This window comes from Nicotiana tomentosiformis, chromosome 6, assembly GCF_000390325.3.
Source record: "Nicotiana tomentosiformis chromosome 6, ASM39032v3, whole genome shotgun sequence".
In the NCBI taxonomy this organism is placed as follows: domain Eukaryota; kingdom Viridiplantae; phylum Streptophyta; class Magnoliopsida; order Solanales; family Solanaceae; genus Nicotiana; species Nicotiana tomentosiformis.
The window spans coordinates 123,263,920-123,277,538 of NC_090817.1; the positions used below are offsets into that span (position 1 = coordinate 123,263,920).

The 13,619-nt window shown below is 35.2% G+C and overlaps 1 protein-coding gene across 1 annotated transcript; it reads right to left on the bottom strand.

Annotated features, from left to right (window-relative positions):
- Window positions 1-2,461: 2,461 nt before the first annotated feature.
- Window positions 2,462-8,835, bottom strand: LOC104114434 (uncharacterized). The gene is made up of 6 exons (XM_070179430.1): window positions 8,518-8,835; window positions 8,088-8,373; window positions 5,604-5,803; window positions 5,289-5,414; window positions 5,138-5,237; window positions 2,462-2,655 (listed from the first exon to the last, which is right to left on the bottom strand). Exons 1-6 carry the CDS (start codon window positions 8,833-8,835, stop codon window positions 2,462-2,464), a joined length of 1,224 nt encoding a protein of 407 aa, XP_070035531.1.
- Between the last annotated feature and the right edge of the window lie 4,784 nt (window positions 8,836-13,619).

A 13,619-nucleotide genomic window follows, 5' to 3' on the forward strand; every position in this document is an offset into this window, starting at 1 on the left:
TATGAATTATTATATATATATGTGTGTGTGTAATTCATTATTTGTTTTAGTCAGTATACATACATTATACGCTAATTATACACGATTATAATATATTATACATGAATTATTATTTTATATATATATATATATATATATATATATATATATATATTATTTATTTTTTAAATTTAAGCGCTTGGATAGACTGCTATTCAAATTAATTCTTCAAAATCATCATCAAAGAGAAATCCCCTAATCCTTCTACCCATAAAGCCCAAAAGAAACTCTAACAACCTATCCCAAACCCATTTCCATGATTCGGGCCGTAGCCCAATAGAGCCTAAACCGTCCTTCATTCCCCAAAACCCCCATTTGGGGGTTGGAATTTTACAAAACTAACCGCACATCAAATTGCTTAAACTAAAAATAGCTGACAGATTTATAATATATATATATATATATATATATATATATATATATATATATATATATATATATATATAATCAGTATATAATCAAATTATACCAGTTAAAAAAGATAAAATATGAATCTATCTGGCTATTTCTGTAAAGATCACAATTCCAAATTACTTTTCTAGCCTATTCCAGCAAAACTCAAGCTCTCTATAGCCCCAGCAGCCCGTCAGAATCCTTTTCTTTCTCTTCCTAATTCTTTTGCAAAAGAAATGAATTTGTTTTTTTGAAGGATTAACCCAAATAATCGTCCACCTAACTACGTAAACTAAACTAGCGGTAGGGGTATAATATATGCATAATTTATGTATTATATGTGTTTAATTGTACATAATTAATATATAATTTATGTATATGATTAGAAAAAGTAAATAATGAATATGATTCAAATGCCCTTTTTTTTTTCCTTTTCTTCAATTGACTTCTCTCTGCCATAATTGCATTTCTAGACGAACCATTATCCATCAAATGAAACTAATCTTATCAATTTGTCATCATATCGTTTGTCCACTTAAATATTGCAAAATGTCACGAAATACTTCCAAATGATCAATTGCGTGTATAAATGAAGGTCATTTTCTAGGCTTGATTGCTATATCACTAAAGTATTGAGTAGCTTATCCAGGTAGCTAACTGTCAATTGCACAATCCCATATCAACCAATTATAATGCTATACATTAGCAAAATAAGAAATCTCTAATTTCTATGATAATTTGCATTGATAGCGACAAAGAATTTTATGACATCGATGTGTCATATAGTTTTATGGTAAAATTAAACCTAACCAATGATAAAAACTTACTTACATCATATATTTATACCAAATTAATCATATTAATGTATTATAATTAAGTGATTAAATGAGGTAAAAATATATACATTAACCATAATTTATACAAAAAACGTGTAAGTGAAAACATGCATGCCATGCATCTATTGGTCTTACAAGTATGATTTCTTCGTATATAGGGTTGGATTATCATTTTTCGCTACAAATAATTCGAGCTTTACAATTCTTCGTATATACTGAGGGGGAATGTATTCATTTATATAATTATTTAGATAGATGATAAATAAATAAATAAAATTATTTATGTGCTGCAGCCAATCTCCTGGAAGTTGGAGGTAAAGCGAGTACGTATAATTTGAGAATTGTTTTCTAAAATTCTGAGAATTCAAAAAATATGTAAAACCCATACAAGAAGTGAGCACCAAAGCCTAAAGGAGATATAGTTAATCTTTGCTGACCTCAACTAGTTTTATTGGTCATATTTGCTGACCGGGATTTATTTTGCTGACCAGAACACGTCGCATAAGTTTTTCAAACAATTCAGATCAATTTACAGTGAAATTTTTCCTCCCTCCGGTCCACAAAAAATTTCTGCAAGTAGTCTCCACCAATTGAATCACCTTCTTTGGTAGTACAAATACTTGTGACGAGAACACTTATATAAAAAAACTTAATCAACACTTGTCTGCTAGCATATGACAAGTACCTTGTAGTCCAGGAATCCCCAGGTATCTAAAAGGCATTTCACCCTTTGTAAATTCCAATGTTTGCAGGATAGCTTGCTGAATCTCAGGTTTTACACTCCCAAAATATACTGAACTTTTGTCCACATTTACTATCAGCCCAGACACTTGTGGAAAGTGTTGAAAACACTGGAAGAGCATTTGCACCGATTCCAGCTCTCCTTTGCAAAATAGAAGCAAATCATCAGCAAACCCAAGTTGAATGATATGCAATTTCTTGCACCTTGGATGAAACTTAAAACTAGGCACTGCATTAAGTCCTTTTAAGGATCGACTAAGATATTCCATGACAAGAACAAATAGGAAAGGGGATAAGGGGTTCCCTTGTCGTAGCCCCTTCTTTGCTTGAAAAGGTGTCACCGGATTAACATTGAGAATGATAGAGTACGAGACAGACTGCACACATCTCATGATCCATTTGACAAAGCATGTTGGGAATTGTAAACAATTGAGAATTTGTTCTATGTATTGTCACTCAACAGAGTCATAGGCTTTCCTCATGTTAATCTTCAGCATACATCTAGATGTAATTCCTTTTCTACCATATCCCTTCCCAAGCTCATGGCTCAATATGATGTTGTCAGTAATCAACCTCCTAGGAACAAAGGCAGATTGACTTTGATCCACTAAACTATCCATCACGCCTTGCATTCTTCTTGCCAGGACTTTGGAGATGAGTTTGTATAACATTATACAACAAGATATTGGCCTGAACTTTGAAATTTTGGATGGATTCTGTACCTTTGGGATGCGTGTGATTGTGGTGCAATTATTGTCTCATATAATTCACCCTCTTCAAAGTACTAGAGTACTACATTTTTCATCTCTTCCCCTATTTGATAACAACACGATAGGGGTCCAAGAATTACTAAAGAAAATCAAGAAACGTGCGGAAGCTAAAAGAAAATAAATAAACAAAAAAACAACGGAAAATTAAAGATAGATTGAATTCAAGAAAGAGTTTCTTGAATTCAAGAAGTCTATTCTTGAAGTTGAATCCTAACAACAACAATTAGCTAACAAAAAACTAATCGCCTTTGGTAGAGAATTAAAAACAAGAGATAGATTGTGAAACCCGACCCTTTAGAATAACAAGAACAACAATAAGCCTAAACTTATCACCTTTCTTGAATACCTTGAAGTGATCTAAGATTTCGAAAGAGTTTAATCTTACCGCCTTAAGTTTAGTCTTGAAGGTTGAAGAATAAATCCAAGAGTAGCCACACACAAGAGTGCAAGAAAAATCTCACAATTTTTATTGATATTGTCTATAATAATCTAAAATCTAAAAACAAAGAAGACACACCTTTATATAGAGAGGAGGTCACGAAATTCCTACCTAAAAATAAGGAAATAAAGTCCTAAACTACTTTGGACAACAAGTCCAAATACCTTAGGAAAAGAAAAAATACTAGGAAACAAATACCAAGTCAATCTTGGAAAGTAACTCTAACAATATTAGGAAAAAGAAAACATAACCTTAACTACCTAGGAAAGCAATAAATCTAGTACCAAAATATATGAAAATAAGTTAAAACCAATCTTGGATAGAATCTTGAAAGTCCCAAACCAATCATGGATAGGATCTTGAAAATCTTGAAGGCAACTTGCAAGCAACTTGACACCAACTTGTACCCAACTTCTATCACACCTATTGAACCTTTCTTGGGAAGCAAGTAAGTCCTTTTTATTTTATAAAAAAGTGATTTCATGTACGACTTATTGGGCTGCAAGTTTGGACATATTTTTAGGTGCCAAATATGTCCAATCGTGGCATGATTTGGACCTTCTCCAGAGGATGTCTCTTGGGATCTAATCCACCTTTTCTTAGACATAAATTTGGATCATAAAATAATTATAATACCTAGACACCTCATATCTTTTTATCTTTGAGCTCTCCATCCCAATTAACAACTTCTTTATTTGCACTTGAAGTCTAATGACCTGGTTTTGCAACTCTTTAGCTTGACATCTTGTTAAAGACTCTCTTTAAGATTCCAAAGCTTCATTCTTGTCCTTGAATAGATTTGAGCTTCCTAGGATGCTATCATTCCCCTCTTCTTGAAAAATATTCGTCCTCGAATTTCGACCTTGCAAGAAAAAGAAGTCACACACTAGTAAATGACATCCACTAATCTGAAAAAATAGCAGGAATAAAACAAGATAGTGACCATGTATCCACTTAACCCAATTAAGCCTAATAGGTGTAAATACTCCTTTATAAAGCATATGGACATCATCATCCCAATAAAATTTATGCCTACTTAGAGTTTTCTAATAAAAACATCTCTTAGATGCACTATGTAATGAAATTTGCAATGCGATCTTGTCAATAAGGTAGTCCAAACATGTGCATGCCAAAGAAATTATAAAATATTGATCATGCATCCATTTAACACAAGTATCTCTGCCACATGTATTAAATAAGATACTCTTATGATATAGCCAAGTATCAATTATAAATTCCATGGATTCTTCTACATGTAAGTTATTCAAAGAAGCACATAAATTCTTAGAAAGGTCAGAAGAACCCATAAATTCCAAAATATAAATTTCAATACATTCAAGCTCATGATTATAACTTTCCCCAATAATATTCGCAACATCAATGGATTCTACATGATTGCTCAAACTGTCATAGAAAGAGTCATAGATAGGTTCATGAAATAGTATTTGATCACTAACGTCACAATAATCATGCATATCCTCTTTACTAGTAGCAAACACTTTTATAGGCTCACAATCAACATGACTAGAGGAATGACTTCCCATCAAACAACAAAACTCACATTCTAGCAATTTATCACATGAAAACTTATTAGACACTTGAATAAGAGAAGAAAGAATATTTAACTCATTAGCAAACATTTAACTCATTAGCAAGCCTCTTCTCATAAATTTCATGCCTCTTTCCACCAAGTTGGAATGCATAATCATCTATGTCATACTCAATTTCAAAAGGAAGCAAATTACTCTTGCACTTTAACTTAGATATTACAGTTAATGACTTGATATGCATCAAAATATCATCATCCACAAAAATTATAAAGTCACCAACATAAGAAATAAGAGTATAGTTCATTACCTCCAAAAATACCTTAGGTGTTCTAGAAAGGCCAAGAATGTGAATGAACCAATTATACATACCATACTTGGACTTATTTACTAATGGAATAATATCACCTTTTATTCTCTTATGCAATGGCTCTAACTTAGCAATGCCTTTAGGGAATTCCATGTTATAAACCTGTAAATAAGGATCAAAATAGTCAAAAGGTTCAACAACAAAAAAATTAACCAAGCTTTTATCTTTCACCATCCAACAAGAATTGATTTCGCTAAATTCATGTTGGAATCCGATTGGATCCTTTGCTACCATCTCTTGTGCCTCACCTCCCCTTTCAAAAGGTCTTTCTACATATGGCTGCACAAAATCACAAGAACTAAAACAAGAAAGATTTAATAGGTTAGGAAGTAAAGAAAATATTTTCTTGCTTACACTCTCTTTGGCTTTTATCACAAGACTAATTTTTCCCTCACCCTTAGCCTCTTTTCTCTCACTAAAGTTTTTTTCTTCTTCTTTACTCAAACCCTCTTGTTTTTCTCTCTCTACCTTAAAGACTTTTCTTATCTCATTACCTTCTCTCTTTTCTTTTCCCTCAAGCTCACTCTTTTTCTCAATTGACATCCCATTCTCTTCACTTAATACAACCTCTCTTTTTTCCTCTGTTGGAATGTCAACCTGCACTCCCTTACTCCTCTCATTCTTTTCTCTCTCATATTTTTTCATATTCTCCTTAACAGTCTTTTCATCTTCATAAATTTGTGAGGGAGTCAAAGGTCCAAGAATAAGTTTCTTCCCGTTAACCTCAAAAGAGTATCTATTTTTTCCCATATTATATGAAGCTCTTTTATAGGCATACCATGGCTTTCCCAACAAGATATGATAATTATTCATGAGAATCACATCACACCAGATCGCATCCTCATACCTTCCAATAGAGAATATTAATAACACTCTTTTATCTACTTTTACTCCTCTCAACATGTAGGGTTCAATATGCTCAACACAAGACAAGTTTAATTTTTCAACCATATAAGTGCTAATTGAGTTATAGCTAAACTCTTTGTCAATTTTAAGGGCACAAATTGCAGACATCACTTAGCTCTTGTTTGAAAAATAATTTTACCATTGTCTTCCTTCCATTCGATATACTGTAAGTTTGACTTTTCAAGTTGTTGAGTCATAGCTCGCCTCCTTTCACTATAACTACCTGTTTGAAACATCTTGAACAAAGATTAGAAGAATTATGTATCTCTCAAACTTTGGCTTTTTCCTCTAATATTCTTGCCTCTCTTGCCTTTTTCCACTCAAAGCAACTCTTGGTCTTTAAAATTTAGATTTATTAATAAACCTTACTAGTCACAACCCTTAGTGATAAGAATGTAGAGTTAAAAAAAGAAAAGAAAAGTGAAGGACCAAACTTTGGAAGAATAGGAATTGGTTATTTAGAAAAAATAAGGAAATAATTTAAGAAACCCAAAACCCACAAGAATAAGGAAAGAAGTTACCTTAATCTTCAAGAACTAGGATCCCCTCTTCTTGTTTCCTTTCTTGACTTGGAAACTATATAACACTCGAATTCTACAAATAATAATGAGCCATAATATTTTTCTTTTGGCTGTTTTTTTTTTTTTGGGTTTTGTTTTGCTCAAGAACCTCTCAAGATTATCAAGATTGAAATATTGATTAGCTTATGCTCTGATACCACTTGATAACAATACGATAGGGGTCCAAGAATTACTAAAGAAAATCAAGAAACGTGCAGAAACTAAAAAAAATAAAGAAACAAAAAAACAACAAAAAATTAAAGATAGATTGAATTCAAGAAAGAGTTTACAACAATTAGCTAACAAAGAACTAATCGCCTTTGGTAGAGAATTAAAAATAAGAGATAGATTCTGAAACCCGACCCTTTAGAATAACAAGAACAACAATAAGCCTAAACTTATCATCTTTCTTGAATACCTAGAAGCGATCTAAGATTTCGAAAGAGTTTAATCTCATCACCTTAAGTTGAGTCTTGAAGGTTGAAGAATAAATCCAAGAGTAGCCACACACAAAAGTGCAAGAAAAATCTCACAATTTTTATTGATATTGTCTATAATAATCTAAAATCTAAAAACAAAGAAGACACCCCTTTATATAGAGAGGGAGTCACGAAATTCCTACCTAAAAATAAGAAAATAAAGTCATAAACTACTTTGGACAACAAGTCCAAATACCTTAAGAAAAGGAAAAACACTAGGAAACAAAAACCAAGTCAATCTTGGAAAGTAACTCCAACAATCTTAGAAAAAGGAAAACATAACCTTAACTACATAGGAAAGCAATAAATATAGTACCAAAATATATGAAAATAAGTTAAAATCAATCTTGGATAGAATCTTGAAAATCCCAAACCAATCATGGATAGGATCTTGAAAATATTGAAGGCAACTTGCAAGCAACTTGGCACCAACTTGTACTCAACTTCTATCACACCTATTGAACCTTTATTGGTCAGAAAGTAAGTCCTTTATACTTTATAAAAATATGGCTTCATGTAGGACTTATTGGGCTGCAAGTTTGGACATATTTTTAGGTGCCAAATAGGTCCAATAGTGGCCTGATTTGGACCTTTTTCAGAGAATGTCTCTTGGGATCTAATCCACCTTTTCTTGGACATGAATTTAGACCATAAAATAATTATAATACCTAGACAACTCATATCCTTTTATTCTTGAGCTCTCCACCCCAATTAACAACTTCTTTATTTGCACTTGAAGTCTAATGACTTTGTTTTGCAACTCTTTAGCTTGACATCTTATTAAAGGCCCTCTTTGAGATTCCAAAGCTTCATTCTTGTCCTTGAATAGATTTGAACTTCCTAGGATACTATCACTATTATTGGCCATGCTCTTTTGAAGAAAAGAGCATTAAAACCATCACATTCTGGTGCCTTCTGATCATCAATACTCATCAGTGCTTGGTAAACTTCTTCCTTAGTAATTAGAGATATCAAGTTTAGTTGTTGTACTCTATTTAAGCAGTTACCTCTCCTCATAATGGTAGGATCAATGGCAGGTAGTTGATCAACAGCAGTTCCAAGTAATTCTTTGTAGAGCCTTGTGACCTCTTTCTCAATTTCCTCAGGTTGCTGTAGAGTTTCCCCATTTGCATTAATGAGGAATCTAATCCTATTTTGATCTTGTCTATTCTTTAGATTGGCATAGAAATAAGAAGTATTAGCATCTCCCAGTTGCAACCATTTTGTTCTAAATTTTTGCTTCATTATACTCTCTTCCACAAGACACCACTTTTCCAATTCCTTTTGCAACTCCTTTTCAGCAATGAACAATTCAACAAGATGGTTGTGATTACTCATCATGGCTTGTGTATCGGCTAACTTATGTCTACATAGTTGTATTATTTTCTCCACATTGTTGTATTCCATCTGATTCAGTTATTTTAGACCAGTTTTTACCTCCTTTAACTTCTTCCATACTACCTCCATGCATTGATATTTCATAGGGATATCCCATGCCTTTTTAACAGTGCTCAAGAAATCTTTGTGATCAGCCAAACAATTTAAGAATCTAAAAGGTTTGGGGCCCTTTTTCTCAACTGTCTCAAAGTGTATGCTCAATGGAGTATGATCTAAGCAGCCGAGGTTCATTACTGTAACTTCAGTCTGGGCTATTGTAAGAAGCCATTCAACATTAACAAAAGCTCTGTATATTCTGCTATAGATCTGCCCATTAGACCATGTAAACTTCTTGCCAACAGCTCGTAATTCTGTCATGCCAGACTCTATTATGTAGGCATTAAAGTCTCGCACCTCATTTTCATGCACATGATTCCCAAACTGTCTATCATCCCTCTATGTTACTGCATTGTAATCACCAATAGCTAGCCAAGGCCCCTTCATTGTAACACTCATATTCCTCAGTTTATTCCACAATGATTTCCTAGTCCCAATAGTGTGGAAACCATATATAGCTGATAATGTGAATTTAACTTTCAAGTGAGGGATCCATACTATGCCATGAATGGCATGGGCACTCATGGCAATTTCATCAAACTCCACCATGTTTGGGTCCAAATTACCCAAATTCTGCCTTTGTCGCTATGGGAATAGTTAGCACACCATCTCCAATTATTTGCTATCTTCAAGATTGTCCTACTAGCATTCTGTTCTTTTACTCTATTTTTTAGTATGGCAATTAAACCAACATCATTATTCTGTATGAACTTATTTACTTCCTTATGCTTATATACTTTATTTATGCCCCTTACTTTCCAGGTTATGACCTTCATTTGGTTATATTTAGTGTTTTTGCACCACTTGTATCTCCTAGGCAGCTGCATTGCCCCTTTTCAACAATTTTATACCCCTCATCCTCTCCTTCTGTTGCATTAATTAAAGGGCTGAAACTATTTATTATATTGATCCCCTCTGAATCCTTTCCTCTAGTTTGAGTCCCTTTAGTTCCTGATCTTCCTTTTATAATTTCCCAATTCTCCTTCCCCTGACTATTAATGACTAATTCAGGTTCTTCGGCTTTCTGTTGTTGTGTGTTTTGTATTTTCCCATCAAGTTTTTGTGGCTTGGAGCTGATCTACTGTTGATCCTCTCTCCTCTTCCATTCCATCCTAGTTTTCATTTGCTTCTACTTGATCATTGGCATAGGTTTTGGCTGTTTCTCCTCGTTTCGACAGGTATGACCTACTTGAAGGTACTTACGACAGTATTCAGGAACCCAGTCATACTCAATATTTTGTTCAAAGATCTTCCCTGTTGGGTCCATGACTTTAATCGAGTGGGGCAGAGGCTTTGTAACATATCCATTTCTACTAAAAATCTAGCATACGAGATCCTCTCAATTTTTATTGTACATTCATCGGCATAAAGAGGAATACCCATACCACTTCCTATCCTACTAAGAGAGTCCATGCTCCAACAGTTTAGTGGTAGGTTTGGCAGTTGTACCCATATGGGAATTGTTTGAAACACTTCAGTATCAAAATCAAAGTTAGGCGACTAGGCTTTAACGATTATAGGTTTGTTATGTATAGTGTATGGTCCTGAGTAAAGTACATCATCCCTATCTTCCAAACATGTGAATTTCACTACAAAATAGCCATCGTTGTGAAAGTAAATTTTGGGATTAGCTGCAAAATTCCAGTTAGCTGCAATGAATCTGTCCAGAGCCCCAATTGATGGAGATTCACTCACTACATACAGGATGATTGCATGCTTCCACTTTGCTGTCTCCCTAACAATTTTCTCATTGTCTAATTCTATAATTTTTTCCCATTCATTTAGAGTAGGAGCAACATATTTGAGATTCATACCTTTTGCCGCCAAATTATTGCTTGCGAATAGATTTACCCCTTCCTTCTTGTTCTTCTGCTGGTCCATATCCAATTTCTTTTGAATTTGGGCCTTTTGCATGGTGATTGGCTTACTTACACCAAGTTGATCAGCTAATTTCAATGGAGCCTTTGATTCAGCTTTAGCAGTTGGGCCTTTCTCTGTAGGCGTAGGTAGTACTTCCTTAGCTTGATTTTGATTTGGAGTTTGGTTCAGTCAACCAATTAGCGTTGTTTGAGTTGAACTTTCTCCCTTCAATGGCGGCCAGATCTCCATCTCCTGTGAACATTCACTACTAGAAATTCGCTAAAAACCGACCAACGTTGGTCAGTTATGGCCAATTACCGACCAAAATGCGACCATTACGGTGTGAACGGTGTTTTGATGGTCGGAATGGCTTACCGACCAAAGTTGGTCGGTAGCTTAAAACGACCATCTGACAAGTTTAATTACTTACCGACCAACTTTGGTCGGAAACATATTTTATTAATTTAATTTTACCGACCAAAGTTGGCCGGTTTAACTAAATTATGCTTTTTTTATTAATTATTAAAATTAAAAAAAACCGACCAACTTTGGTCGAATTGAAAATATATATTTTTTAAAAATAATTAAAATTAAACATTACCGACCAACTATGGTCGGTAATCTCAACAGTGCAGGCAAAATACCGACCAAAGTTGGTCGGTAATGTTGAATTCTGGGAATTCAATGTTCATTAACCGACCAACTTTGGTCGGTATTTTGGAATAATTTATTTTTTTATTAAAAACCGACCAACTTTGGTCGGTTTTTCTAGGTTTAATTTTGGCATAAAATGCCTGTTTTGGAAGCTACACCACCTGCCAACATACCAATACACCTAATAATAACAACAACACAACAACAACAACACAACAACAACAACAACAACAATAATAACAACAACAACAACAACAACACAACAACAACAACAACAACAACAACAACAAAAACACAACAACACAACAACAACAACAACAACAACACAACAACAACACAACAATAATAACAACAACAACAACAACCAAAACATTCAATAAATACTTTAAAACTAACAAATTAAAGTTCAATTGAACATAAAAATCCAAAACCAAGTTAAAACTAATTACAACTAGTTCAAAACTGATTCTATTTGTCTAGTTCAAAGTAAATAAAAGTCAAGGGGTATTTTCTACAACATCATCATCACCGTCTGATGAACTTTCATTTACAAGACGATATAGAGAACGGTCTTGTGGAGGACGGGAAGCACGATCACGGGGAGGACGGGAGAAACGATCACGAGCAGAATGGGAGGAACGATCACGTGGAGGTCGACCCTCTGGAGATGACTCACGAGATCGGGGCAACGGAAAAGCTCCACTAGATAGGAGAGTTCTGATCTGAGCTTTCATGCCAAGGAATTGAGCATCTCTAAGACTTTCTCTTTCCTTGGCCGCTTCTAGCTCTGATGTGAGCTTTGTCACTGTCTCCCGCATAGCGGAGAGGCTCTCCCTATTAAGTTGCTCACCTTGCGAGAAAGTCCCTATTCCTCGCATTCCACACTTATAGCGATGGAAGTTTTTAGTAGGAAGCCCGTATACCTTCCCCCATTTTGGACCGCCAACAGACTCCAACCATATTCTTTCAGCATCCTCGTCCGAAGGTTGGGTTGGCTCACCCGATTCACCAGCTGGATGACTACGGATGAATTCCTCCACGTTACTTTGGTAGCGACCCTATATTATTTTAAATTAAATCAGTATTTCAAAATTTTTATAAAAGTAAATTATAATACTTAAAGAAAATTGAAAGCTTACATATGCAGTCGAGGCCCGGTCCTCGACCCACCTATCTTGATCCCCCTCTTTCTTCTTCTTCACAATATGTGTCTCCTTGAATAGCTCATCATGACTCATTGGACGCCCATACTTCTTTTCCTAAAAACAAATTAATTTAGTTAATAAACAGAATAGATATACTTAGAAAAGTAAAATAATTTAAGCAATTACGTACCAATCTTCTTTTTATTGTCCCTAGGCTGATCACACCTCCAGTGTGCAAGGAGCCTCCCTTCTCGGATGCGCGAGCTTTCTTTCCCTTTTTGCTCCTCTCTAAGAACTCTGCGGTAAGCCATTGCCTTTGCAAATCATTCCACAAATTCTCAAGTAACCAGCCAGGCCTCTTATTCTTCTTTCTAGCAACCGAGAAAGCATCCGCCAATCTCTTGCGAGCTTTATGATGAAAATTTGTAGCCACTTTCGCGCTATAGCGGTCTTCCCATACACACTTGCTCTGTATTTCAAAAGTTAAATATTAGATGGAAACATCATAAATATAAATTATTAAACTGTGTAAAAGAACATTTATACCTTAAATTGATTGAAAATTTGCTCATTCAGTGAGAATGGGCAATCAGTCCAAGTCGCATAAGGGCCATCATAAAGCTTTCTGATGGCATTGGTGATTATCCTCGTAGTCTTATTACCCGGCCTGAACCTGCAATTTAACAATAAAAACACATTAATATCTTAGTAAAAATGTTACAAATCAATAGACGCAAAAAATAATGAATAACACTTACCCATCACCCTCAGGGACTATGATGATCCTGCAATATCGATCATAATGCACTACCTCGTCATCACCATCCGAAGCATGTGTATCAGAGGCATGTGAACACGGTGTAGGCGGGTCAGAGCTAATGCCTCGCAGGCGAAGGCCTGCAATAGATGGAGTCGATGATGAAGATGGTTGCGATCCCTGTGACTGCGACATAGCTGGATGCGACCCAAGTGGATGTGATACCGATGGCTGTGACTCGAGTGGCTGTGACCCGAGTGGCTGTGACATGGATGGATGCTATCCATGTGGCGGTGATATGTAGGGATGTGATCCATGTGGATGTGATGCAGATGGCTGTGAGGCAGCTGGGCTGTATGTCGGACGTATAGTCCTATGGCCCTGTGATGGAAGACTGGGTGTCTGAATGAAGGTGTACGGCTCGTGATTCTGTGGTAGCTCAGTATAGCCGTGTGGTGGAGGATAAGACATAGGCATCTCTGAAAAGGGTGGACAAGAGGGAGTATTATTTTCTACCCTCCTATTTCCCTTCCTACCCTTTTCTCGACCCCGAGAACTAGTAGGGTCATTATTACCTTGACCCTTGCCTGCCATCTGCATAATATAATACACATTTAGATTGAAACATA